The 26,668-nt window shown below is 35.8% G+C and overlaps 1 protein-coding gene, 1 long non-coding RNA gene and 1 pseudogene across 11 annotated transcripts in view; 1 reads left to right on the plus strand and 2 right to left on the minus strand.

Moving 5' to 3' along the window:
* The window catches only part of LRCH3 (leucine rich repeats and calponin homology domain containing 3), a 125,497-nt gene that overhangs the window by 72,367 nt on the left and 26,462 nt on the right, over nt 1–26,668 (plus strand). For 5 of the 10 annotated variants that reach the window (XM_086675147.1, XM_086675155.1, XM_086675146.1 and 2 more), the window contains exons 7-16: nt 376–469; nt 1,447–1,567; nt 4,760–4,908; nt 7,616–7,692; nt 13,055–13,106; nt 13,522–13,671; nt 17,018–17,068; nt 18,576–18,629; nt 22,881–22,952; nt 26,495–26,543. In XM_086675147.1, the coding sequence (XP_086531273.1) occupies nt 376–469; nt 1,447–1,567; nt 4,760–4,908; nt 7,616–7,692; nt 13,055–13,106; nt 13,522–13,671; nt 17,018–17,068; nt 18,576–18,629; nt 22,881–22,952; nt 26,495–26,543 (869 nt within the window). The remainder of the gene's footprint in view (nt 1–375; nt 470–1,446; nt 1,568–4,759; nt 4,909–7,615; nt 7,693–13,054; nt 13,107–13,521; nt 13,672–17,017; nt 17,069–18,575; nt 18,630–22,880; nt 22,953–26,494; nt 26,544–26,668) is intronic. The other 5 variants (XM_086675148.1, XM_086675153.1, XM_086675152.1 and 2 more) reach the window with 4 other exon arrangements.
* On the minus strand, nt 11,057–16,349 carry LOC147577402 (uncharacterized). The gene is made up of 2 exons (XR_015240234.1): nt 16,095–16,349; nt 11,057–11,767 (listed from the first exon to the last, which is right to left on the minus strand). It is a non-coding gene; the product is annotated as an uncharacterized LOC147577402 (long non-coding RNA).
* LOC147577403 (large ribosomal subunit protein uL11 pseudogene) lies at nt 21,945–22,938 on the minus strand (annotated as a pseudogene).

Consider the following 26,668-nt stretch of genomic DNA (forward strand, 5'->3'; position numbering starts at 1 on the left):
TCCATTTGGGGCACTTGGGTGGCTCCGTCGGTTGAGCGTCCGACTTCAGCTCAAGTCATGATCTCATGGTTTGTGGCTTTGAGCCCCACGTCAGCCTCTGTGCTGACAGCTCAGAGCCTGGAGCCTGCTTCAGATTCTGTGTCTCCCTCTGTCTCTGTTCATTCCCCGCTCCCTCCGTCTCTCTTGCTCTCACAAAAATAAACAAACATTAAAAAAAAAAAAAAACTTTTAAAAGAATGCCGATTTAGTTCTAAGGAAGTTAAATCACTAACTGGCATGAGATAATGTTTATTAGTAAAATTGCATTCGGTTTATTTCAGATGTTAATTTTAAAACCTCAAACTTCCCAGTAACAGCCAGACTCTTTTTTGGCAGCCATGAAGAAATGTACTCAGGACGCCCTTATGGAGCCCTTGATTCAGGTTTCAATAGTGTGGACAGTGGTGATAAGAGATGGTCAGGAAATGAAGTAAGTGTTTCTTCTATTCTGCATGTTCTGACCCCTAAGAGGCAATAAAATGATGAAAATGGAAAGATTCTTAATTGAATTCAGTTTCTCATTATGTAAAATATAGAAAAGCCAAAAGAGAGGAAAAAAATCCCACAGAGAGCTACCATTCAGAAATGATATTTTGTTTCTTTGCTGTCTTTTTACCAAGTGTTTTACATGTTTGTTACTTCATTGTTTTGTATAAATAGCTTAGTATCCTGGAAAACCAAATAGGCTTAAAATCCGGCAAATCCAAATGAGCCAATTACAACTGAAGACTAAAATTTGCCAGACTGGGTAACCTTGAGCAGAGGTGGTAGAAGGGATGCTGAGAGATGAGAAAATAGGACTACAGGCTGATGGGTAATGAGGCAAGAACCTTAGTGAAGACTATTTACATGCTCAAGATAAATAATTTTCTTAGCTAATTATATCTTTTTTCTCCTGTGTTAAATTTTATTATGCTTTCCCTCTTTAAATTAAAAGGTAGAATATTTTAGCCTAAATTGGGCTAACTGATGAAATAAGCTTTTGTTAACAAGACTGATAACCTCCCATTTGTAACATTGTTTCACTCATCCCCAAACAAATCAACTTCAGACCACAGCCCATTTGTAATTTGGAATTACTTGTGTGTGAGTGGGTGTGTACATAATTATATCTGTATCCACACAGATATCTGTGTAGATACTTTAAATTCATGTTTATTTATAGTCATATATAATTTCTCATCTCTTTTTAATTGTAGTCGAATATACGTAACATAAAACGGACCATTTTAACCATTCTTAAGTATATTCATACTGTTGAAAAACAATCACCACCACCACTCCAGAACTTTTTTGCTGTTTCTTCTTAAATATAAATTTTAGTGAGCTTATGTTGTGTCCACGCTTTAAATACTGTGTTGTTTAAAGTTTGAAATGTGTTTAAATGTTACTGCTATTTTTTTTAAGCCTACAGATGAATTTTCAGATCTGCCTCTTCGAGTAGCAGAAATTACTAAAGAACAAAGACTACGAAGAGAAAGCCAGTACCAGGAGAATCGCAGCAGTTTAGTAGTAACAAATGGTGGAGGTAGGCATGATTCCTTGTGACAGCCAAAGCCTTTGTAATTATTCCAATTTTTTAAGTGGTCTTTTTCACATCTACTCCTTTTGTTTGTGTATTCTCTCTGTGGTCATTATTTGACCACTTCCAGGAATTCAATTCGATGTGCTTCTTGACATCTACCTTTGCGTTCATCTGGAATTGTGTTCTTCAGGGGCATCTAAATCCAAGTTGTCTTTATTTTGGTATTTAAAAATTTATAATTGGAATTAATTTTTTTTAATTTGTCATTTTTTTAATAGCTCATTAACAGTAGAGCTATTTCTACTTTGGGCTTCTGAGGCAGACTCTTGATTTTAGCATTCTATTCAATCTTGCTTTAGTTTGAATTCCCAAATCCTAAGGTTTAAATATTGAGGGCCAGCTATAATGGAGATATTATTTTGGTTTTCTAGAAATCCATTTGTAAGAGCTTTCATCTTTTTTTTTAAGCTTTTATTTGAATTCCACTTAGTTAACATACAGTATTACTATTTGTTTTAGGTGTTCAGGTGTAGTTTTAGGTGTATAGTGTAGTAATTCAACACTTCCATATATCACCCTCTGCTCATCACGACAAGTGTACTTCTTAATCCCCAACACCTGTTTATCCCATCTCCCCCACCCACCTCCCCTCTGGTAACCATCAGTTTGTTCTCTGTAATTAAGAGTCTGTTTCTTAATTTCTATCTCTCTCTCTCCCCCTCCCCCCTTTTCCCTTTGTTTTGTTTCTTAAATTTCACATATGAGTGAAATCGTATGATATTTGTCTTTGGCTTTATTTTGCTTAGCATTATACTCTGCAGCTCTATCCATGTCATTGCAGATGGCAAGGTTTCATTCTTTTTTATAGCTGAATAATATTTGATTGTGTATATATACCACATCTCCTTTATCCATTCATCTGTCAGTGACACTTGGGCTGCTTCCGTATCTTGGCTATTGTAAATAATGCTGTAAACTATTGTAAATAATAACATAGAGAGGGAGCAAAAAATAAGACTGCTATAAACATAAACTGGGTACTGGTAAATACCCAGTAGTGCAGTTGCTGGATCATAGAGTAGTTCTATTTTTAACTTCTTGGGGAACCTTCGTCCTGTTTTCCACAGTGGCTGCACCAGTTTGCATTCCCACCAAGAGTGCACAAGTGTTCCTTTTTCTCCGCATTCTTACCAACATCTGTTGTTTCTTGTGTTGTTGTTTAGCCATTCTGCCAGGTGTGAGGTGATATCTCATTGTAGTTTTGATTTGCATTTTCCTGATGATAAGTGATGATGAGTATCTTTTCATGTGTCTGTTAGCCATCTGTATGTTTTCCTAAGAGCTTTCATCCTTGAATGATGATTTCAATTAAGTGGCTTGCTCTCTTTTTGTTTCCTTACCATTTTATATTCTTTTTTACTCCTGTTACTTACCATTCCACTCACATTTTAGTAGTTTTCTTTTTAATCTTGCTTCCACATGAGCTCTCTTTCCCTTTAGTTCATTTCAGACTTAAAATAATTTTTTTTTTAATCTATGCTGTCCAGTATGGTAGCCACTAGCTACATGTGGTTATTTGAAATAAGGCCTTTCTAAATTAAGATGTACTGTAAGTGTACATAAACCAATACAGATTGGATTATGAAGCCTTTGCATGAAAAAAAAAAGAATGTAAAATATCAGTAATACTTTCTATTGATTATATGCTGTAATAATACTTTAGATATATTGGACAAAGTAAAATATACTATTAAAACTAATATCACCTTTTTTAAATGTGGCTACTAGATAATTTTGAATTACTTATGTGGGTTCACTTTTATGGCTTGCATTCTGTTTCTTTTGGACTGCACTGGCCTAGGTAGTATGAAAAAGTGATGTTGCTTTCTTGGGAAGTAGTCATAATGACTTAATCATTGATTTAGTTACACAAATTGTAGCACATTGAAAAAAATACATTTATGTACCTGGTTTATAATTTGGATATAGACTTGTAACCTTTTCATCCTTTTACCTATTATTATAACTCTAATAACTCAAAATTCATTTTTATATCAATTGCAGTTATGGAATTATTTAGAAATAATTGAATCTGAAAACAGAAATAGCTTTCTCCGAGTTCATTATTCCCAGCAACTACAACTTTTGGGCAATCTATAGAAATAGAACATCATACAGTAATGGCTGGGATTTAGTTTCTGGAGAAACTTTAGAAAGTTTAGTAGTAAGTTTTTTTTTTCTAGTGTGCCATTTTAAATAGTTTTTAAAAGTAGTTACTTTTTGGGGTGCCTGGCTGGCTCAGTTGGTGGAGCATGCAACTCTTGATCTCAGGGTTATAGGTTTAAGCCCCACATTGAGTGTAGAGATTACTTAAAAATAAAATCTTTAAAATAAGGTTACTTTTTAAACTTAAAAATAATGGAGCACTCCCAAATGTATTAGAATATATAATGATGGGGCTATATCTTACTTAAATGCCTTTTCTCACCCCAAAGCGTTTTGAGAAGCAAAAATTCTCGAATGATTGCTGCTACAAACTGCTACCAAATGTCTACATTGCTGAGCTCTAGAAGATAAATTTCTAAATAAGAACATCATTGTTCTAATTGTGGACAACAGTTACAGAAAGAGAAACAGTAGTCAGTATCTGTTTCTTTATCTCTAAGTTCACTTTCCTCCTATCCTTCCTTTTGACTTGACTGTGTTAGGTTTTCTGCCTCCCAGTTCCTTGAAGATATATAATTAAGCCCCAAAGCTAAAACGTGAGGGAAAAAAATCTAAAAGAAGATGTAACTTCTCATGTTTAAAAATTCTTCTTCTCTTTGTCTCACAAACTCAAACTGTTTTGTTTAAGACAGTAAAGAGCTAACCAAAAAAAAAAAATAATAATAAATAAATAAATAAATAAATAAATAAATAAATAAATAAAAATTAAAAAAAAATATATATATATATTAGAGGTTTGTAGTCCTGTAATTACTATCAATTACTGTATTCTTTAGTGAATTAGGACTAAGATTTTTCTGGAACTTATTTTTGTGAGTGGCCATGGACTGTAAAAGAAAGGCTTACCTAATTTGCACTTCTCATTCCTCCTGCTTTCAGAGTAGAAGGTGTTAGGGAAAAAGAAAGCATACAACTGAATGTCTTTATTGGCTATTGAATTTGACTGTTGTGTGTGTGTGGTGTGGACAGTGGAACATGATCTGGATCAGATCGACTACATCGACAGCTGTACTGCAGAGGAGGAAGAAGATGAGATGAGACAGCCCAAGGGCCTGGACTCAGACAGCCTCAGTTCCCAGTTTATGGCATATATTGAACAACGGCGAATCTCTCATGAGGTACTACACACATTTAAGCCAAAATCTGTTGCTGTCCCCTAGTAAAACAGTTCATGGTGGCATAAATTTCAGTTGTATCAGTGATTTGTTGCTTTAAGCCTAATTATTTATTTTATGATGTTCAGTTCCAATTTCATGAATTTTTCAGATTTGTAAAAAATCAGACAATAGTCTGAAGTAGGGGTTAGCTTTATTTTTCAATAAAAAGACAGATTTCAGAATTTTGAAGAATGAGGAGTCCTAAGAGTATCCTACACCTTTAAAGAAAGTACAAAGAATGTAATGTTTTTTCTTTGTTGTTCTTAGTGCTTTTTTATTGTTACTAACTAGTAAATCATAGTTTGATCAGTAATTAAGAATCAAACCAAACTGCTGACTTTGGAGCACATACAAACTTAACCATAGAATTTTTGTAATGTGCTTAATTGTATTGGAGCTTTTATACCAAGTCGCACAGAATATAAATTGTTTGCCATTATCGTTCTTGGGTGTCTCTTCTAGTGGAGCATTGAGTTGCCCTAGGAAACAAATAAGCATTCAGCCCACTGTAGAATCTCTGCCAATCCCCCAAGGGTCTCAGTGGAAATTGCATTCTTCAGTGTATCTAGTCAGCATAATGGAATGGCTCCACTTCAGTGTGTGTGATGTTAATGTCTGGAGTTGGTCCCAGGCTCTGAGCAGGGGTTATTTGAGAAACACTTGGGGCCTTTTTAGAGAATGATGTATTTAGCCTTTTAGAAATCGAGAATAATCACTCAAGTGGGGTGTGCTGTGGAGTGATATTATCATTCTTTAAAAAAAATCCTTCAGTCTTCCTGTCTGAAGACTTCTGAACATAGTAGTTTTGTTGGTGTTCAGAAGACACTCTTGTATGTGAAGTTGGATAAAATTGTGTAAATCAAAGTCCTGCAGCCCAGAAATAGCAGTGTACCAGGTGACTAATGAAACTACGTGTGATTCAGGCCATGAACATTCTTGTTAGTGCGAAGGGCAACTGCTTTGCAAAAAAATTAAAATTAATAATGCACATTGTAATCTTAAAGGGAATTGTTTTTCTTTCATTGTGGTCTTTCTCTTTGATCATTTTATGGTAGTTAGACTGCAGAGATGAGGTATCTCTATTAAAAGTAAAAATGCCTGTTATACTACTGAAAAATTGTAGTATCATTTGTTAAAGCCATTACTATTTTGTAAAATTTTTTTTTAATTCCAGCTATACTTGTGTGGTAGTCTTTATGATTCTATGTCATAACCCTCTTTATGACTTCTGTGTCATAAGGTTTTCTACAATTTAGCACCTATAAAAATATGATGAAGCAGCATTATTTTAGATGGTTTAACAGCCAGTGAAGAAGTATTTTTTATATTCTTGAATACTATCGGAAAAAAGAGTTGTTAAAAAAAACTGAATCTATATGAGATTTTAAATACTCTGCTATTGTTTAATTTTGTTATAATACCTCTCACAAATATAGAGGTATTATGATAAAATAAAGTATAGCTTATATTTATAGGGTATGACATTTTCAAAATGAAACCAATGGCACATTCATTTTATCATGAAAATTTCATGTACCTCCTACAATAATTGCAGATAATTGCAGTATTGTAAAACCAGAGTGTTAAGTCACTGATGTTAACATAATAGGAGAGATTTTTGTTTATTTTAAAAACCAATGTTCACTGAAATTAGAAGAATTATTCTTTGATCAGGGTTCTAGAATTATATCTCATTTTGTATGATCCTCAGGCCTAAACTTTAAGGGAGTCTGCTTTAGCCTTTTGCAGTAACTCATCAAAGATTTTCTAATTCTATGTGATGTACCCATTTCTTGGAGATAGACTATAAATAATTTTACATTTGATTTTCAGATACCGTTTTTGGATAAGGTGGTTTTCTTTCCCTTTAAGAATACCCACTTTAATGATTATTTTTGGTGTTGAAATAAGATTGTATTGCTTCTATAGATTCTTATTTGACAGAATACATGTTGTGATAACCTATAATCCTTTACCTTTGATGTGGTCCATATCACTGAGTCCAGTTTAATTTTTCTCAGTGATTTTTTTTTGAAATGACCTTTACCCTTTAGTTTATAAATAAATTAAGTTGCCAATGTTTTTCTTTTAGTTAACACCATATCTTACCATAAAGAGAAGTTACTTTTTGCTTTATCTTAATATTCCACCAATATCCGCAGGACTATTTGTATGACTAAACGTAAGTAACAATTTGTGATGATGAAGTAAAGAAATGGAATCTGCCCAGTGAACTCCCCCTTACCAGAAATATTGAGAGAGGCTGAGCACAGGTTAGTGTAGTGCAGGTTGAAATTCCTGTTCTGAATGGAAATTTGTCTGAGGTGACACCTAAGATCTTCTCAAGTTCGAACACCTTACTAAATATTACTCTATGGTCAGTGAGTATTACTGTATGGTCAGTGTAATTTACATAATACAGGGAGAAGGAAACCCACTTTTTTAAGAATAAGTGTTTTTGGGCTATACATAGTGTTTTGTTAACCAAAGCAGTAACACAGCTTATAATGAATGCTTTTAAACGTAAAAATTTACATTTGAAGATTTTGTTGAACTATTTTTTAGTGTAATATACAGATCTTTAAATGCCAAGTCATCTGTGAACTATGTAGTCACCGTGTTGTGGATACATATGTTAAATTGATTTATTTCTGCTCTTTTGGCCTAGGGTTCACCCATAAAGCCAGTACCTCTGAGGGAGTTTCAAAAAACAGAAGACATGAGAAGATATTCACATCAAAACAGGTTTGAAAAAAACAGTTCTCTTCAATTGTTTCTGTCTTTAAAACTCATCAGTGAGAGCATGAAATGATTTTGGTTTTGTGCAGATTTGTGTATGATGAAGATACTTAGATACTGTGTGTTTTAGAAACCATGTATTTAGAGCCGAGTGACAGTGTGCTTTTTGTTCATGCAATAGAAAAAGAAGTAAAATTGATTTATTGATTCTAAATTCAGACTGCCTAAACCATTACTTGTACAATTATTTGGTTTGAAGGTACTTAATAGCAGGGAGATTTTGTGGTGATGTCTGGATTTATGCACTAAGAGGGCTAAATGAATTTCAGGAGTCCTGAAAAAATTTTTTGCCTTAAACTTTTGGCTAGAAACAGGGAGCTAGACGGAGACAGCAATATGTATCCTCATTATATCTCAATTGAGATGATCGTTTCACTACGCTTAGTGCCTCACAAAATATTTCTAAAATTAACTTGACTGCTTAGAGCACTGCTGCTTATTCTTGAATTCCAGAGTTTCTTGCCAGACTCTGTATCACAGTAGTTGAAAAATTCACAGCCTTTGGGTCTTTGCTTCCTCTATTTTGTATGAAGTTTTTTGTGTTTTTTTTTAACCACTTTGTGTTTGCTTGGGTTTTTTTGTAATTTTTTTATTTTTGAGAGAGAGAGAGAGAGACTGCAAGCCAGGGAGAGGGGCAGAGGGAGAGAAAGAGAGAGAGAGACAGACAGACAGACAGACACACACAAAGAGAAAGAGAATCCCAAGCAGATTCCACACTCAGCTCAAAGCCCGATGTGGGGCTCAATCCCACAAACTGTGAGATTATGACCTGAGCCAAAATCAAGACTCAGATGCTTAACCATCCAGGCACCCCTGTATGAAGTCTTAAAGTAGTAAACTTGACATACTTGTTCTTAAACAACAGTAAATCTCCTTTATGGAAAGTGTCATACCTAGTTCTTTACTTATACTTGATAGGATGTTAAAGTTGTTTTGGGAACTGAGATATAGATGGATAGAAAATATGGGAGAATAGTGAAAGAAAGAACTCTCATAATTGGCCTTTTATAGTCTCATAGGTGTTAGTTCATGGGGACTTAGTTAAATTTCATATCTTTTTTTTTTTAATGTTTATTTATTTATTTTGAGAGAGAGAGAGCGAGCGAGCTGTGAGTGCAGAGTCTGACATAGGTCTTGATCTCACCAACCGTGAGATCTTGGCCTGAGCCAAAATCAGGAGTCAGACGCTTAACTGACTGAGCCACGCAGGTGCCCCTAAATTTCAAATCTTTGAAATTGAAATTTATCTCCGAAAGGCTTTTTATTTGCCTTGTGTCCTTATATTGAGGGTGTGGTCTTTTGAGATTTCAGTTTCACACGGGGGTATCCTATTGTGTTTTTCCACTTTGATCAGGCCCACACTTCATCTCCTGTCCTTCTTACCTCCTGCATCTATCATAAAGAAGGCTCAAGATCTCTGGAATTTAGTAGAAGCCCTCAAGGTGAAAGCCAGCTTTTTTTTTTTTCTCAGTTTCATTATGTATTAGTTTTTTAATGTTTATGCAACAAATTACCACAAATTTAGCAGCTTAAAATGTAGTAACTCAGTTCTGTGGAATAGCAGTCTGGGTAGGCTTGCCTTCATTCTCCACTTAGGGTCTGGCAAGCCAAAGCCAATGTACTGGGTGGCCTAGATTCTTACCTAGAGACACTGGGGGAGAACCCACTTGCAGGCTCATCCAGGTTGTTGGCAGAATTCAGTTCTGTCTAGTTATAAGACTGAGGTCCCTGTTGCTTTGCTGGCTATCACTGGGACTCAGTTTTAGCTCCTGGAGTCTACCCAAGGTCCTTGATCCACAGCTCCCTCCATCTTCAAGTCAGCTTTGGCAAGCTGTTTTGAATCTATTTCTTACCACATTTTGGATCTCTTTGATTTCCCTTTTTGTCACATCCCACAAACTTTCCTGCCTTCTTTTTTTTTTTCCAGTTTTATTGAGAAATAATTGACATATGTCACTGTATATAGGCTGTACAGAGTGATGGTTTGATTTACATATATTGTGAAATGATTACAGTAGGTTTAGTTAATAGCTATCATCTCATAGATACAATAAAAAATAATTTGTTTTCACCTTGTGATGAGAACTCTTAGGGTTTACTCTCTTAACAACTGTCGTATGTATCAGCAGCAGGGCTAACTGTAGTCATTATGTTGTATGTTACATCCCTAATTACTTATTTGTCTTATAGCTGGCAGTTTGTAGCTTTGACCACCTCCCTCCAATGCCCCTCCCTCAGCCCTGCTCTCTTGTGCTTTTAAGGGTTCCTGTGATTACATTACTCCCACTTGGATAATCTTTCCATTTTAAGGTCAACCAGTTAGTACCCTTAATTTCATTTGCAGAGTCCTTTTTGACTTGTAACATATTTACTGGAGTAACACCAGGGGTGGAGATCATAGGAGCCAAAAATCTGTCTACTAAACCTTAACCCAGAGTTCCTGTTTTTACTACTTTTTAGAAATTTTTGCTCTGCCAGTACTGAGGAATTCTTCGCTTACCTGAGCCTGTGCTTTCAGACCTAGTAGTTTTCCATTTATATTCACAGCCATCCACTAGCAAGTGACAAACCCTGGATTCGAACTCGGTCACAACTAATTCTAAAGTCCATGCCTTTAACTACGATACCATGTTGCTACTCCCAGACTCACTTGTGTCTCATTCTTTATTGGTTATATCCCAGCTAAATCTTACCCCACCAGCCCACTTTTCTCTAAACTTTTGACTAAGAATGTACTGACTAGGAGTGATAAAGGTTGGGAAAGATTAGTAAAAATTGAAGGAAGTTTTTTGCCCAGCTTCAGTTTTATTTTAAACCTTGCCTAAGGGAGTTATTGAGTAATTTATTCTGTACCTTTAAAAAATTATGGGGCACCTAGGTGGTCCAGTTGGTTAAGCGTCAGACTTCAACTCAGGTCATGATCTCGCGGTTCGCAGGTTGGAGACCCACGTTGGGCTCTGTGCTGACAGCTCAGAGCCTGGAGCCTGCTTCAGATCCTGTGTCTCCTTCTCTCTCTCTGCTCCTCCCCTGCTCGCACTCTGTCTCTCTCTCTCTCTCTCTCATAAATAAATAAACATTAAAAAAAATTTTTTTAATTATAATTTATTCTGTCAAAACTTTTTTGGGGGTATTTTAATTATTTTAATAAAGTAAGAAATATGGCCAGACTCTTGAGGTTATATAAAACAATTTTTTTTCCAAAACATTTTTTTATGCATTAAAATTAAAAAAAAGAATTTTGTGAATTATTCAAAGATTTGGAACCAACATAAGAAAAGAAATGTGGAAAGAAAGAGAACAGTAGTGTGACTTAAATTTTGCTTTTTTACATATTATATTTTTTAGTTTAGGAAAGTTTAGGGTAAGCCAGTGTTTCTCAATAGGTTGTAGTGGATATTTGAAAAATGTGTTTATTTGATGGGACTTGGTTGCCAAAGGTGTTACTGGCATTAAGACTAAACTACCTGTAACGTACAGGACAATCTCGTATAACAGAAAATTTATCCAAAATGTTGTGACACTGCTATTGAGAAACATACTCATAGATGAAAAGGTCAGATGTACAAATGAAGCAGCGTGGTGGCACCAAGGAGCACCCAAGCCATGAGGGGCCCATATTAGCACCTGGTGATCGGCTTGAGGGAGCTGTCAGTTCTCAGACGCCTTCTTCGCTACCACTTTTATTCTCTCATATGCCATGCTTCATGCTCTGCCACCATCTTTAACTTTCACAGCTTAGTTTTGGCCATTGCAGGTCCTTTTTTTCTGTATGTGTGTCCATATTGCTTTTAGATCTCTGTGCTCTTCACTTTCTCCTTCCTACATTCTGCCGCTGTAGAGTGGGGAGGTGTGGTATAGTATCAGCCACTAATCTCCAAGTCAGGTGGCTTGAATTCTCATCCAGGCTCTGCCTACAGTAACCATCACTAAACCTCTGAGGGCCTCAGATTTCTCCTTTGTAAAGTTAGTGGTTTGGACTCCATGATTTCTCAGGCCTCTCCAGTTCTCATAGGCTGCGTACCTAGAAGATGAGAGAGCAAACTACCATCAAGTCAGAGATAAGAATTCAAATCAGATAAGTAAGGACTACTGGCTGCATCACCTTGGAAAAGTTACTTAACTTCCATTTCTCAGCTTCCCAAATATAGAGTGAAGATTCTAATAGTTCTTACTCCATAAGATTGCATGAGGAGTAATTGAGAAACACTATGCATAAAGTACTTCACAGGGCATATGTAGGGCATGGTAGGAGCTCAAGGATTGTTCGTTTCTATGTTCGCATCTGAAAAATATTGTACAAAAAAATGACACGAATCATAAAACTACTAGAGCTTTGAGGGATTTGGGGGACTTTTTTTTTTTCTTATCTTGCCTTGTAACACACCGATCGAATGCATTAAAATCAACCTGACGGGCGAGTAATCATAGTTTAAACTTTTAGGTGCTAAATGTCAAAAAGCGACTTATTCCCAACATTGTTAGTTCAGAGACACAAATGAGTAGCAGACACTTGAAACACTAAATCCAATTCAGGAAAAAAGATAAACACCAAATTGTAAGATTTAGCATTGGTAGAGGCACCCGGCTGGCTCAGTTGGTAGAACATGCAATTCCTGATCTCAGGGTTGTGAGTTTTGAGCCCCACTTTGGGTATAGAAATTACTTAAAAATAAATAAATAAATAAAATCCTTGAAAAAAAGATTTAGCACTGATAAAACTGAGAAGCAACTTTTACTGTTTTTTTTTTTTTTTTTTTTAAGCAACAAATCAGGTTTCGTCTTTTTCTTAAAAATAAAAATCAACAGAATCTTTACTTTTGTTATTAAAATTGCTACCTCGGTTGAAGATGGGAGGAGGAGCGCAGGTACAGTGGCCAGGTTCTGCCATATTCCAGATTTTGGTTGATAAAATAACTTTGTATATAAAACGATCTCTATTTACATGTATCTTGTTTCAGCCATGGTAATGAAAAAGATAATAGTTATGTATGCTCTTAAGAAATGATGCTATTTGAAAAGTGATCTCAAATGTCTGGTCAGCACTGGCTGACATAGATTGTTGTTGACTCTCTGTAGCTTGATCAGTGATATCATCACATGAAATGTGAGTTGGCGACATCAGGTATTCCTGTAGCTTAATTTAATGACTTGGGCTCAGGTTTACAAAATGCAGTCAGTCTTTCATTGCTGACCAGTTTGCCTATTGATTAATAGAAAGCTACATTAACAATAAAATTTTACTTGTCTTTTATATACTGCCTGCCTTACCAAAGAATTTTCTCTTTCCTTTTTTTCTTTTTTGGGTCAGGGTTTCATCTGAGCCATCTTCTCTCATGTCACTGTCACCAAGTCACAGTCAGGTAAATTTGTTGTTGTTGTTGCTGTTTTTCTGTTTTAGTTTTGATTTTTTTTAAACTAAAATGATTTTCTATTTTTATAATGCTTAAATTACCATTAATTGCCAGACATCTGTAAACTTTACTACCTGTCGCCTGTAAAATACAGTTAATGTAACATGTGAACCTGATACTTGGCTAACGGTGCTTTTAGACCCTAGACAGAAAATAAATCTTTACTGACATGATGGCTTTATAGTGCAAATAAGAACACAGTGTGAAAAGATGGGAGATGATCAGCAGTACACACATTTAAAGAAATGTTAGGTGACTGCAAAGTAGAAATTGCTTGAGTAAGTAGTAGTTCCCTAAATTGATTAAGAATATTGATAAGTTAACCTTTAGCCCCACTTGCACATGCAAAATACTTTTGTTCCAGTTATCACATGCAGACTTGGAAATTCTTCGGAGAAGAGAACAATTAGTAGAGCGTACTCGGAGAGAGGCACAGCTTGCGGCCCTACAGTATGAGGAAGAGAAAATAAGGACCAAGCAAATTCAAAGAGATGCTGTCCTGGACTTTGTCAAGGTGAAATTTTGTCAAATTTCATTGAAATTCCTAAAGAGTTTTAGAAGTAAGTGCTTATTTGTTTTGCTGAGGCTGTCAGTGTTTGTCTTAAAGTGTCAACATTCTTTTTTCTCACTGTAAGGAATCTTGAGTATATAGCATAACTGTCTCCTGCTTGTGATTAGATGAATTGTCCTCCTGTAGGGTAGGCTGAGAAGTGATCATCTTGTACTTGAGACAGTAGTCTCTTCTTCTTAATTAGCAATCTATCTTTAGACATCTCACTTTACTCTCCACCTGCCATGTCTTCAGTCTGTTAATAAAGATCGATAAGATCACGAAAGTGCCAGTGCCATGTAAACCTTAAAGTGCCATGCAGATGTGAACTATTGTTATCTGAGCCCATCTGACTTCCTCACTCTGGTGAGCACCAAAACTGTGTGAGGGTCACAGGCTTAATACTTTAGAATCATCTTTGATTCTTTCCTTTCTGTTCTCTCCACACCTACTCGGGTAGCAACCCCTGTTAATACTTTTTCTTTCTTTTTTTGTTTTTTAAAAGTTTGCAGCCTCTACAGTTCATCTAAACCTGGTTCTTTTTTTTTTTGCCTGTATCATTTAGAGTCTTTTTGTTTGGAAGTCACCTTGGATTTTTCTCTTCATAATAGTGATTTCTATTTTTGTTTGTTCGATATCTGTCTCTTCCATTTATCTGTAAATACCATGAAGACCGGGAGTGTATCTGTCTTATTTGCCGCTCCATCCCTAGATGTTAGCAGGTGTCAGCCCATAGTAAAGTTCAGTAAAGATTTGTTAACGGAATGATTGAATGAATGAATCATTCTTGGCCTCCAAAAGCTTTCTCTCTTGTGTTTCAACTAGCCAAAGACCATTTTCTTTAAGTATCGTACACATGATAAAATTCTCTTTTTTTCAAATGTATCAAGCCCATGATGATGATCTCTAAAGCTCAGAGAGGATGACAGTTTGCCTAGGTTAAATACTCACCTAGTTAGTGGCAGAGCAAGGGTTCTCAAGACAGGCTGAACAGAAAATGGAAGTAAGGTTGACCAAAAATGAAAAGTTTCTTTAAAGAAAAAAGAAGGCTGGCTCCAAACCCTCATCTGTGATCAGAATGCTATACTGACTGTCAGTAAATAATGATGGCTGACACATACCATATCCTAAGCACTATTCTGTGCATTCTACATTAACTCATTTATCATTTAACTTGCCTTCTGTAGACATCACATAGCTAGTAAGAGATAATCACATTGTAGACAGTTTTGATTAAATGTCAAATAAGAGTTTGATCTTGATCTGTTAGGTAGAAGAGAACAGTTGTAAGTTCTTAAGCAGGAGAAAAACATGAGAGGAAAGATACTTCCTAAAAACTAATCTGCTTGTGTTTGAATCTGTTAGAAAGCGATGAGGAAAATGAAATAGTAATTGCAAGTCAGACTAGGGTGCAGAATGAAGGCATAACACCAGAAGATTTCTGAGGTTCCTAAGGAGAGGCAGTGTTACACAATGGTAAGAGCCCAGATATTTCTGAGGGCACTTGGGTGGCTCAGTCGGTTAAGTGTCTGACTCTTGATTTCAGCTCAGGTCATGCTCTCAGCGGTTCATGCGTTTGAGCCCCACGTCAGGTTCTGTGCACTGACAGTGCAGAGCCTGCTTGAGATTCTCTCCCTCTCTCCCTCCCCCTTCTTCTCCCCTGCTTGCTCTCTCTCTCTCTCTCTCTCTCTCTCTCTCTCTCTCTCTCTCAAAAATAAGTAAATAGGGGCGGCCTGGATGGTTCAGTCAGTTCAGCATCCAGCTCTTGGATTTTGGCTCAGGTCATGATCTCACAGTTCATGAGTTTGAGCCCCACATTGGGTTCTACACTGATGGTGTGGAGCTTGCTTGGGATTCTGTCTCTCCTCCTCTCTGCCCCTCGCCTGCTGTGCTCGCTCGCTCTCTCTCTCAAAATAAATAAACCTAAAAAAATCTAAAAAAATAAGTAAATAAACTTAAAAAAAAGAATCAGAAATATGAATTTGAATCCAGCTTTGCTACTCATTATGTGCTTGGCTTTGGGAAAGTTACTGAATCATACTGTGCCTTTAGTTTCCTCATAGGTGTAGTATTTAACTATTAAATATTAACTATTTCAGAATTCTTATAGGTGCACCTAGTACTTCTACTAGTGTGCTGAGTGCTGTGCCCCCTACCACCACAATGGATTTTATAAATTAGAGATTTTAAGAGAGACATTATTATGTTTTATACATAGATGTAGTGAATGTTGAATAAATCATTGAAGAAGAGTAGGAAAATAAAGGAGATCCCAAAGCAAGATTTTGAGGCTAAAAGAAGAGTTTGAAAAGGAGTCTAGTTTTGTGGAAAGAATGTAGGATTTGGAGTCAGAAGATATAGGGGCAAATCTCATTTATGCTACTTACAAATTTATGGACTTTGCACATGTCATATAACTTCTTTTGTCCCCAGTTCTTTTGTCCTTAAATGAATATGATTATGGGGGTGCCTGGGTGGCTCAGTCAGTTAAGCGTCCGACTTCAGCTCAGGTCATGATCTCACAGTTTATGAGTTCAAGCCTCACAATGGGCTCTGCTCACAGCTCAGAGCCTGGAGCCTGCTTCCGATTCTGTGTCTCCACCTCTCTCTCTCTGTCCCTCTCCTGCTCTCTCTCTCTCTGTCCCAAAAATAAATAAACATTTAAAAATTTTTAAAAAGAATATGATTATGATGTTTGTGTATCTTAGAGAGTAAAAAGAATCACTTGAGATAATGTATATAAGAATACATTGTAAAACACTGACTCTACAGGTGGTATAATTATTATTTGACATAGTAATAGAAATTAGCAAATTGGGGAAAAGAGCCAGTTAATCTGGGAATTTATGAGTTTGTTTTTGAACATGAGGTGACCATGGGTTTCCAAATAGAGAGTTTCCACAGGCAGTTGAAAACGCAAACCTGAAAATTGGCCGATGAGAGAAAGCTAAAGGTGTTAGCACTAGAGAAAGAGAGCATGAGTTCATTGAGAGAATATAGTGAGAGATCACTATTCTGATTGGGACTATGTTTGTTTGCATGTACATATAAAAAACATGCTTTTTGTATTTTTGTAGATGCTTATAGACATATGAAATACTGTCTGTTAGTTTATTGATCTTCCTTGTTTAAATTGTAAACTGTTTAAGGGAAAGGGTGACATCTTCCGACCAGTAAATCTGGCAAAGTGCTGCACACAAGAGAGACAGAAATTAATGTGGGTGATTATTTTGGTAAATAGAATTTATCATTTCCAGTGTTTCAGATTCTAACCAACTTCCCTCTTTTGGGGGGTCTTGGGGATATATAGCACAAAGCATCACAAAGTCCACAAAAACAACAATCCCCCTTAGATGGTGAGGTAAGTCTATATAACCACCTTTCCTTTGGAATTTTTTATTACAATGGAAATGAAATGTTTGCATGTGATTATCATGTGTTTTCAGTGATCAAAATATTGCCATTTTCCTTTTCTCCTCACAAAATTCTACTTACTCAGGAGAAGAAGACACGGGCCAGGGAGTTTATCCAAGTTTATAGATCAAGGATTTTTTAGTCTATACGAATCCATCTGGAGGTTATTTCTTTCTTTCTTCCATCCCCACCAGAAGTATCTTCTCCTTCATCCATTTTCAAACCATACTGTGTAGTGAGAAGTCATCCTGGGAGCTCTATCTGGCACTGGTACATGGTGTTGGTATTGAACAAAAAGATACCACATATATCTCAGCTCCAGGGCTCATATTCCTGAGTGTGTGTGTTATTGATTACACGGTGTACACAGTAGTTTTATAATATTAAATAGTACATTTTCATTACAAGTTAACATGTAAAATTAATTGCTTAACCTTTTTTAAAATATACCTATTTTGATCTGTTAAAATGTAACTTATTAAATAAGTATTTGTATTGTAGTCGGTTTTTAAAGCCATTTTTCTTTATATTTTGCCTTCTCATGTTTTCAGTTTATGATCACCGCTTCCTTAAAAATGCTTAAAGGCATTGTTTCATGTGAATTTTGAATCTGTTTTCTGTAAAATAAATTATGTGAAAACCTAACACACAGGGTTTGACAAGCATTAAGTTTCACCATAGAGTTTTTAAAGCACAAGTGATTCTGGAATGTAAAATGCATTGTTTGAAATGTTTTAAATGATCCATTATAAAGTTTTTTTTCCTTATTGACTAGACATACGATTACTGCTTCTTGTTTATCTCAGAATTTAGGCCTTGTTCTTATACCTGAAAGATTCACTCAGCCTTTTCAGTCATCTTTTGTTCACATGGTAATAATAAAGGAACAAACCTTTGACAAAGTTTGATAAGTTAATAACCTCTTCTTTTCTTACCCCCAAATTTCCTTCTTAATGATCATTCTGGAGAAATTCATTATTTAAAACTTAAAGCTTCTCAGGAAAATATGGTGTACAATTTTTAAATTTCTAGTTGTCCTCTTGTCTGAGAAAGGTAATGAAGAGATGCATAGGCTAGAAATCATGACTCTTGGGTTTATTGTTTTAATTTGTGACTAACTCATTAAATAACCACAAATTCTTTGTTACTGCTATGCCTATACTTCAGCTTTCTCTTCTGTGAATAGAGAATAATCCCTGTTCCCTCCTTGCTTTAGTCAGTTTTTAAGCAATCAGATCATATTTGGAATTAAGCTGTTTGGAAGAAAATCATTACTCAGAATCAATTTATTAGCTTTTATGATACATGAATTCAAAATGATTGTGAATGCAATCCTATATGTTAGCATCTTCATTATGTCTTAATATACCTCTTTGCTTGTGTTATTTGTGAAATATGTCACGTGTGTGCATCGTTTGTTTTTGACATTGCTTCCTTTCTCTCTGCCTCTCCAGTGTCCCTTCCCATCCAGAAGGTCTCAGCACACTGATGATAGTGCCTTGTTAGTGGTAAGAGCCTTGCACAAAACGGAGTTATATATTGTTATATCTAGAGTTTGGAGAATAGTAATTACACTTTTCATTCAGAAATTATCTACGTACCATAAAACATGATGAGCGTCATTACTAAATACTTTATAAATAGCTAGAACTGTTTCCCTGCTTTACTCTTCATGACTTACCAGCGTTCCAGTGTTCTGCAGCTATGATTCAAATACCTTTGTTAGTGTTTCCAAAAGTAAAACATTCACACTGCAAACCATATTGGCTTTGGATGTGGGTTGGGAGGAGAGGACACATTACTTTTTTAGACGTCATTTCTAATTCTAGGTGCACTTACTTTATTAATCATTAATTTGGCTCATGAGTCACCTGTGTGTTAAATGGATTTCCTTCCTGCATGACACTAATTACACAACTGTATATTTGCCATCCTATTTTATTGTCTATATTAAGCTACTGAAAATCCCAAACTTTTCAAAAATACTTATGTCTCAAGATTATCCCTCTATGCCCATTTTTTAAACTTTGGGAAACATTAACTCGGAATGTTATCTACTGATCGTTTTATAACACAGTTTACTTTTATTGCCTGTTTCTTCAGCAGAAAATGAGTATAACATAAGAGCAGTATTGAAAAATCTTACTTTTGTCAGCCTGGCAAGAGAATTCTAACATTCACATAATTGCTTTCCCCATCATGTTTTATGATATTTTTTATAGTAGTATTGAAAACTAGCAGTTCAAAAGTCTGTGTGTAGCAATTCCTGTCTCATGTGCTGGTAACTGCTGCCCTTGTACATACTCCTGCGTGAAGTGCATACTTCAGCAGGAGGTCCTTCTTACCTAAACGTCCATTGTCAAAATTTCTGTATGTTCTGCAGTTATCATTTCCTTTGAGATGGATAAAGCACATTTTAACTGGGCAGTCTTACAGGTAAATAAAACCACCACCTTCTGGAGTTTTTGTGGAAATTAATTGATATGAGAAGCAAATGATCTAAATTAATGGAAAAAAATACTGAGAGCCTGTGATGATCCAGACACTTTACCAGAATTATCTCATTTATTCCTCACAGCGATCTTAAAAGTTAAGGTTAAACTGATCACCATCTTACAAATGATTACCGAGGCACAGATATTTTGTCCAGAATGAGATTTGTCCGAGGTCACATAGCTAGTAAGTGCAAGATTGGGTTCAAATCCAGATCTGGCTGACTTGAGAACCTACTATTTATTAAGCACCATAGTATATTGCCTCTCACACTATAATGGAAAGCAATTTAGGAGACTGAAGATGAGATTTAATAATGTATAGGAAGTGACATAAGTCTGAGTGGCCACACTTCTTTGTCAAGGAAAAAGTGGAATTTGGAAAAACAGATCCCCTTGGTGTGAAATTTGAAATGTCTTTCAGCCATTTTCAAAACACATACCCTTGTATTTTACTTATCAATATTCATGTTTGACCTAAATGAGATGGCCTTTAAAAGGACAGTGTCTCACATATTTTTGTATGCCAAATAGTATCCAACACTTTGCAGAAAGAGTTGTATTTTTAAATCATACCTCTGCTTTTCTCAAGACTTCTCTTCAGTAGCTTCATATGGTAGAATAAAGTCCTTCTTAACACAGCCTGCAAGCCCCTGCATACTCTCTCTCATCTCTGGGCTCAGGGCTCATTCTGCACCAGCATTTTTTCAGCTTTTCAAATACAGCAAGCCTGTTTCTACCTCACAACCTTTTGCACATGCTATTTCCCTCAGCACGGAATGCCTCTCCCTCCCTGTATATTACTCCTTGGTTAATTTCTACTCATCTATCAAGTATCTGCTTAAATGTTAGATCTTTAAAAATGACTCTTCTGTAGCCTACAACCCCCAAATCAAATTTGTCTCCACTGTTATTTTTTCTCTTCATAGTTCATTTAGGTGGATGTTTATTGTTTTAGGTCTCTTCCCTATTAGACTACCAGACTCTAAACTTCATGGGCACAGGGATAATCTCTGTTGCATTTACCTATGTATACTCAGTTCCTGTCATCGTTCCTGGGATATATTAAGTGCTCAATAAATATTTCCTGAATGAACACATAAATGCTATGCATCTGAAAATGCTCATTAAATTGTTTCATGATGAAAAGGTCTGATGATGTATAGCAAGGTGTAAATGTTGGATTTCATTTAAAGACCTTGAAATACAAGATCTGAAATAAGTATTAGTGATGTTTAATATCCATGACACTAACATTCTCTTAGGGCTGCCCTCCAGGCTTCTGTTGTTTTCATCTACATCCAATCCGCATCTGTATCTCTAGAAACTAGAGAGTATCTAGGCTCATTTCGCATCCTCTTCTTTTCCACTTTTTTTGTCCTCCTTTGCCAAAATAGTTGCTTTTAGCCTTTTTATGTTTGAGATTGACAGTAATTTCTGTACATTTGGTTATAAGGAGGCCCAGGAAAACTGAAGAGGTGACGATATGACTGTTGTCACAATCTTGTTCTTTGGTATATTTCCTTTGATAGATTAGGTTACAATGTTACTTTAAAAAAAATTTTTTTGCCCACCCTCCCCAAAAAGAAACATTGCTATCTATCAACTGTCATTAAAAATTGTTGTATTCGTTTTATTGATCATCTACACACGTTTTTCTAAACACCCACATGTGCTTAATAAGGTCATTTGTTCCATGATTCACATATTTGTGATCCTAGTTTAAATTTTTAAAAGTTATTTAACGTATAAAGATTTCAATATATTTAAGACTGACTGGCATTTTGTTGTTGTAATAGGTCCAATCTTATCCAGTGCCCTTTGTGATGAAAGTCCTGTCTTCTCTGATTTCCACTCTTTACCAAATTAAAGAATTGTCATGTTTTGGGTTTTATCTGTAATCATAATTCTGTACAATAGATTCTAACACTTACTGTCTCTAATTATACCTTTAATATACTTGACAGATACATCTAATATTTCTAGTTGTATGTAGGTTGGTGAAAGGATAAAGGATTCAAAGAAAAGGAAAATTCCTCTTACACTCATGTAGGTCATTTGGACATAGAGGCAGAAATGAAATGCTGGTTCATCTGCAAGGCATGACACAGAATCCTCATTCCTCTGTTTTTTCACATCAGAGCTGGTATATGGAATTATAATAACTCTAATTTGGATCAGTGTTGAAAAAATAGTGTCTTTACTCATGCCAGTTCTGCTCAGTTAAAATGAGCTCTTTGACTGGATTTGTTTCCCCATAAGAGGAATAGCACAAGTCTTGGTAGTTTCTAAGGCAATTTTGCTCAACAATTTTGATGTTCTTAGTTTTAGTTCTATTTAAAACCACTTTTAATAAATCATGCCTGCCCTGTTTTTGGTTGTCAAACTATCATTTATCAAAATATTTTCCTTTGTAGTTCTTAACTAGCTGAACATTCCACTGTTCCACTGTTGATGTCATCTATGATGTCATGAGGGTGGTGGCCATCAACATTGCAGCCCACAGATTGAGCAGTCCCCAGGATCTCTTTATGGTTCCAGAGAGTTCTCTAGCTAAAGATCAGTGCCACATCCGTCAGGCAGCGTTGACAATCTCATAGAAAATGATGGTTCCACTGTGCTTAACGTTGTTCTGCTTTGTGTCTCTTGGTGGTTCCTTGAGAGCTTTGATAATCAGGGCAGAGGCAGAAGGCACCACTTCAGTATGAGCCTGTCTGTTCTGAATGAATGGTCAGTTTCACTGTAATCCTGAGACCCTTCCAATCACCAGTTGCCTTGGCAATGTCATCACCAACCTTTTTGGAGACAAACCCAGGGGGCTGATCTTGGGGGCCACGGCAAATGTGGCACTGGCGTCCCCACCAGTGCACCTCAGGTGTATGGCTTTGATGTCGCTGGGGTCAAATTTAGGCAGCATAATGGAGGCAGCTGGTGTTGGATGAACCTGGATTTGAGATGACCAAAGACAGTTGCACCTTGGCCTCCTCCAAGCCGAAAGCCAAAAGCCCTTTCATTTCTTGGTTAATGTGGTATGAAGTATTGAGATGGTTTGAATTATACAGATGGGAAAACCGTTTTATTAAGTTAGGCGTTTTTTTCCCCCTAGTATTCCTTCTGCCCTATCAATATTTTAGTGAACCATTTGAAAGTTTGTCCATGACCTTTCCTTTTCTAATTTCATTGACCGGATCTGCCTGCCTGACTGACATTTTGCTAACATAAATGCTGCCTTTTGTTTGTTTCTTCCCTTTCTCTTTTAAAATTTAGTCGCTGTCAGGGTTGAATCAAGTGGGCTGTGCTGCTACCCTGCCTCATTCTTCTGCCTTCATGCTTCTTAAGGTATCTCTTGTTACCGTAATACACCAGGAACTTGAAATTTTCCAATAGATTGGTCCAACAGCAGTGTGAAATCTAGGATTACATGAAATATACATAAGCTTATAAAACTATTTGAATTTAACATTAATTTTACTTGAAATTTTTGGAAGATTTACCATACTAGAAATACAGAGTCTGCGTTAATTCTTTATATTGAAATTCTGTTTGATATGCTGTTCTGATTTTCCTACCAAAGGTTATTTTTTTTGTCATGAGTTATTTTACTTTGGCTGATAAATAATATAAAGTTAACTCTGTTTTCTAATGTGCATTTAAAATAATTTCAGTCCCAGTCCCCAGAAGTGTCACTGCTAAAACCTTCTTCTAGTAGAGGTCAACAAGCTATGGCCTGTAGGCCACATTTTTTGGAAATAGATTTATTGGCACACAGCCACTACCATTTGTTCATATACTGTCTGTGGCTGCTTTTGAGCTTAATAACAGAGTTGGAATATGGCCTGCAACCCTGTGGTATTTTATTTTTTGAAGGCCTCTAGGAATGGTGACTCCATATTTGTTAATCATATGATATATAAGAAATTATTAATAATCTTCCCTGTTAGAAGGTTCTCCCCTTGTCTGGCTTAGATCCACACCCTGTGGCTTACACTTACTTCTCTTCTTTCCAGAGTAGAGATTTTCTAGTTACGTAGCAGTCTTTAAAAAAGAATCTTTATATTTGAAAACTATTATGATGCTGCCCTTGTCTTCTCCCTAAATAAACTCTGGTTGTTTTATGTGCCTTTCCCAGTCTGTTAATCCTTTTGAGCTTTCTCAAGTTCTCTGCCTTCCATTTTGGCTCCACAGCCCCCAAGTAGAAATATAGCCCTTACTAGAGCCTACCTGGCGCTGAGCATGAAACAAGGTTTTTCACATCTTATTCTAAGCGTTGGGTTGGCTTTTCTCATTTCAGTATCCATTTTGGTCAGTAGCCACTGTAATTCTCAAATGTTTCAGTTATACTCCTAAATGATAATTAATTTCCATATCTTGTATCTTTGAACATTTTTAATTCTCTGATTTACCACAATACTTTGAAATTCTTGCATCATGTTCTTCTAAGTGCTGGCCCCAACGTTGTATCATCTGTAAGCCTGATAAATCTTCTCTTTAGTCGGTATTGAAGATGCTACACATACCTGGATGACTTTTGAAAAACCTTTATAATTCTCATCTCTGTTAACTCTTTGCTAGCCTTTCTCAGCTAGGTTCCTCATTTGAATGACAACCCAGAAAATTGAGGGATTGTTCTCAAACTTCTCTCAAGGAAGGTATATTACTAGTATAGGAGATATATAGGAGAGAAGTTAATTCATTACACTCAGTGGATACCTTAGGGCATCAGGGCTTATTCTCTCCCAGAATCATAGTTGAAAAGGCCAAATCTGAACGTGCCAACCCTTGTATGGTAAGTTTAACTTTCTGTCAGACCTGCTGTAGTATAAATGATTAGTTTAAAAAGACTTACCCTTATTTTTTGGCATCCTTGTTACTATACAGCTGATATATATTTGTATATATTTAGCCATGGGTTTACTTCTTTTGTTGCTTAACCAGGCAAAAAAAAGTTGAGTTCCTGTCAATTTGTTTTTTTGCTCCAGTTCTGCAAGAGTTCTCAAATAGAGTCAGTGGCCTCTGAGTAATTTGAACTAATAATCTTCATACCCTAGAATGCAAGTCACTTAGATTTCTAGTTTCAATAAAAGTACATTTTAAAAATCACCATTTTACAAGTTGCCTCTATTCTGGCTTTGTTTTTCTTTACACGCAGCTGTGTAAAGCTGTGTACCTTTTTGATGTTTCTAGAGGTGGAGAAATTTGTTGCCATTCAGTGCAGTTTGCTTCACTTCCTCCTTCTCGTCTAATAGAGTTGTCTGTTAGCTTAATTCTTTTTTGCAATATTAAATTTCTAGCCTAACTCCTATTAGTCTTTTTAAATTAAAAAATGTATATTTTCCCTCTATGTCTGGAATAATCTCTACTGTTTATGTTTTCCTGTTTGTACCATTGACCCTTGACTAGGTCTCTGTTGGGCTAACTAGTTTTCTCCTTTCTGTCTCATATTTCTTGAAAATAAGGATATTCTTTTTTGTTTCCTTGCAAAGATATCGTTTTCGCCTCATTTTCTTGTTCGTTCTTTTTATTAGTTCTTGCCGCTCTTATTATATCTTTTTTTTGTTGCTCTTATTTTAAATTTGTTATTTAAATTTTCATTTCTTTTCAACATCCTAAACTTAGCATATTTGCATCTATAAACTTGATGAACGTATCTTTTTTCACTAATGAAGATGTAATACGTTGCTTCACTCAACAGCTTGGCTTACTTTATAAATTTTCAGCCAAAGAGTATCAAATCAAGGAACTGTTACCACGAAATTGTCTTCCAGATCAGTCCAAGAATCTTCTCAACAGCATGACTTCTGTGTATGTGTGTATATATGCATGAATGTTAACAAATTCCCTATCATAATTAATTTCTTCTGCCCAGCTCCCAACTAGAAAATACTAAAACCAAAAGGGAGAAAAAAGCATGGGAGCAGATGTATGTACCTCTGTGTTTTAAAATCATTCGGTTAGGGGCACTTGGGTGGCTCAGTCAGTTAAGCGTCTGATTGCGGCTCAGGTCATGATCTCGTAGTTCACGAGTTTGAGCCCCACATCAGGCTCAGTGCTGACAGCTCAGAGCTTGGAGCCTGCTTTGGATTCTGTGTCTCCCTCTCTCTCTGCCCCTCCCCTGTTCTCTCTCTCAAAAGTAAATAGACATTAAAAAATTAAATAAAGTTATAATATGTTTAATTTATTGGGCCTAGATGTTGAGGCCTTGAATATTGTTACTCTAACCTTTCTTGATTCTACTCCCCTGCCAAGTCTTCAGTGTCTTTAACTCATCCAACCAACACTTCTTTTTAAATGAGCTTAATTACATTTCTCTTTTTTTAGATAAACTTTATACATGTTAAGCTAGCTCTTCCCCCTTTTTATATAAGTTCTCTTTGGTCAATGAAGTAAAAATATCTTGGACTTAAATGTTAGTCTGGAAATACAGCTATCTATCTTTAAACACTTTGTTTCCTAACAGAAATGAAGAAATCTTCATCATTTTTTTTTAATACATTAAATTTTACTCTCCAGAGGTGGAGAAATATACTTTAGAAACTATACCAGAAAATGAAATTATAAAATGAAATTATTCTCCCCTATAGATTTCCCAATAAAATTTTCTGCCTTAGGATGATCATTTTTCATAGTCATAGGAAAGACCTATTATATAATAGAACTATCTTTAGAGAATGCATTATATAAACTTTTCATGTTACAGAAGTAAGTAAAAAGTTTGGCCTTAAAAATAATGTACAAAATCAACCCTTACTCCAAATTCTCATTTCTAGACTTAATTTTAAAAGAGACTTGCATGATTTTTTCTTTTATCCCAAAGTAATCATAAATGTGGAAAGTAGCTCTTCTTGAGTAATAATTATTGATATATCTCCATTTCTCTACAGAATGATGACAGATCTAATACCATATCAAGTTCACCTACAACAGAAACAGGTAATAATAGACACAAAGTTACAATTAACCACATCAAGAGTAATTCTTTACTAGGATTTTCCTGATAAATACCTCTCAGAGAGCTGTGACTTCCATTTCTGAGATGAGAAATCAGACCCACAATT

The sequence above is a fragment of the Puma concolor genome, chromosome C2, assembly GCF_028749965.1.
Source record: "Puma concolor isolate L17-30 chromosome C2, mPumCon1.1.hap2, whole genome shotgun sequence".
NCBI lineage: Eukaryota > Metazoa > Chordata > Mammalia > Carnivora > Felidae > Puma > Puma concolor.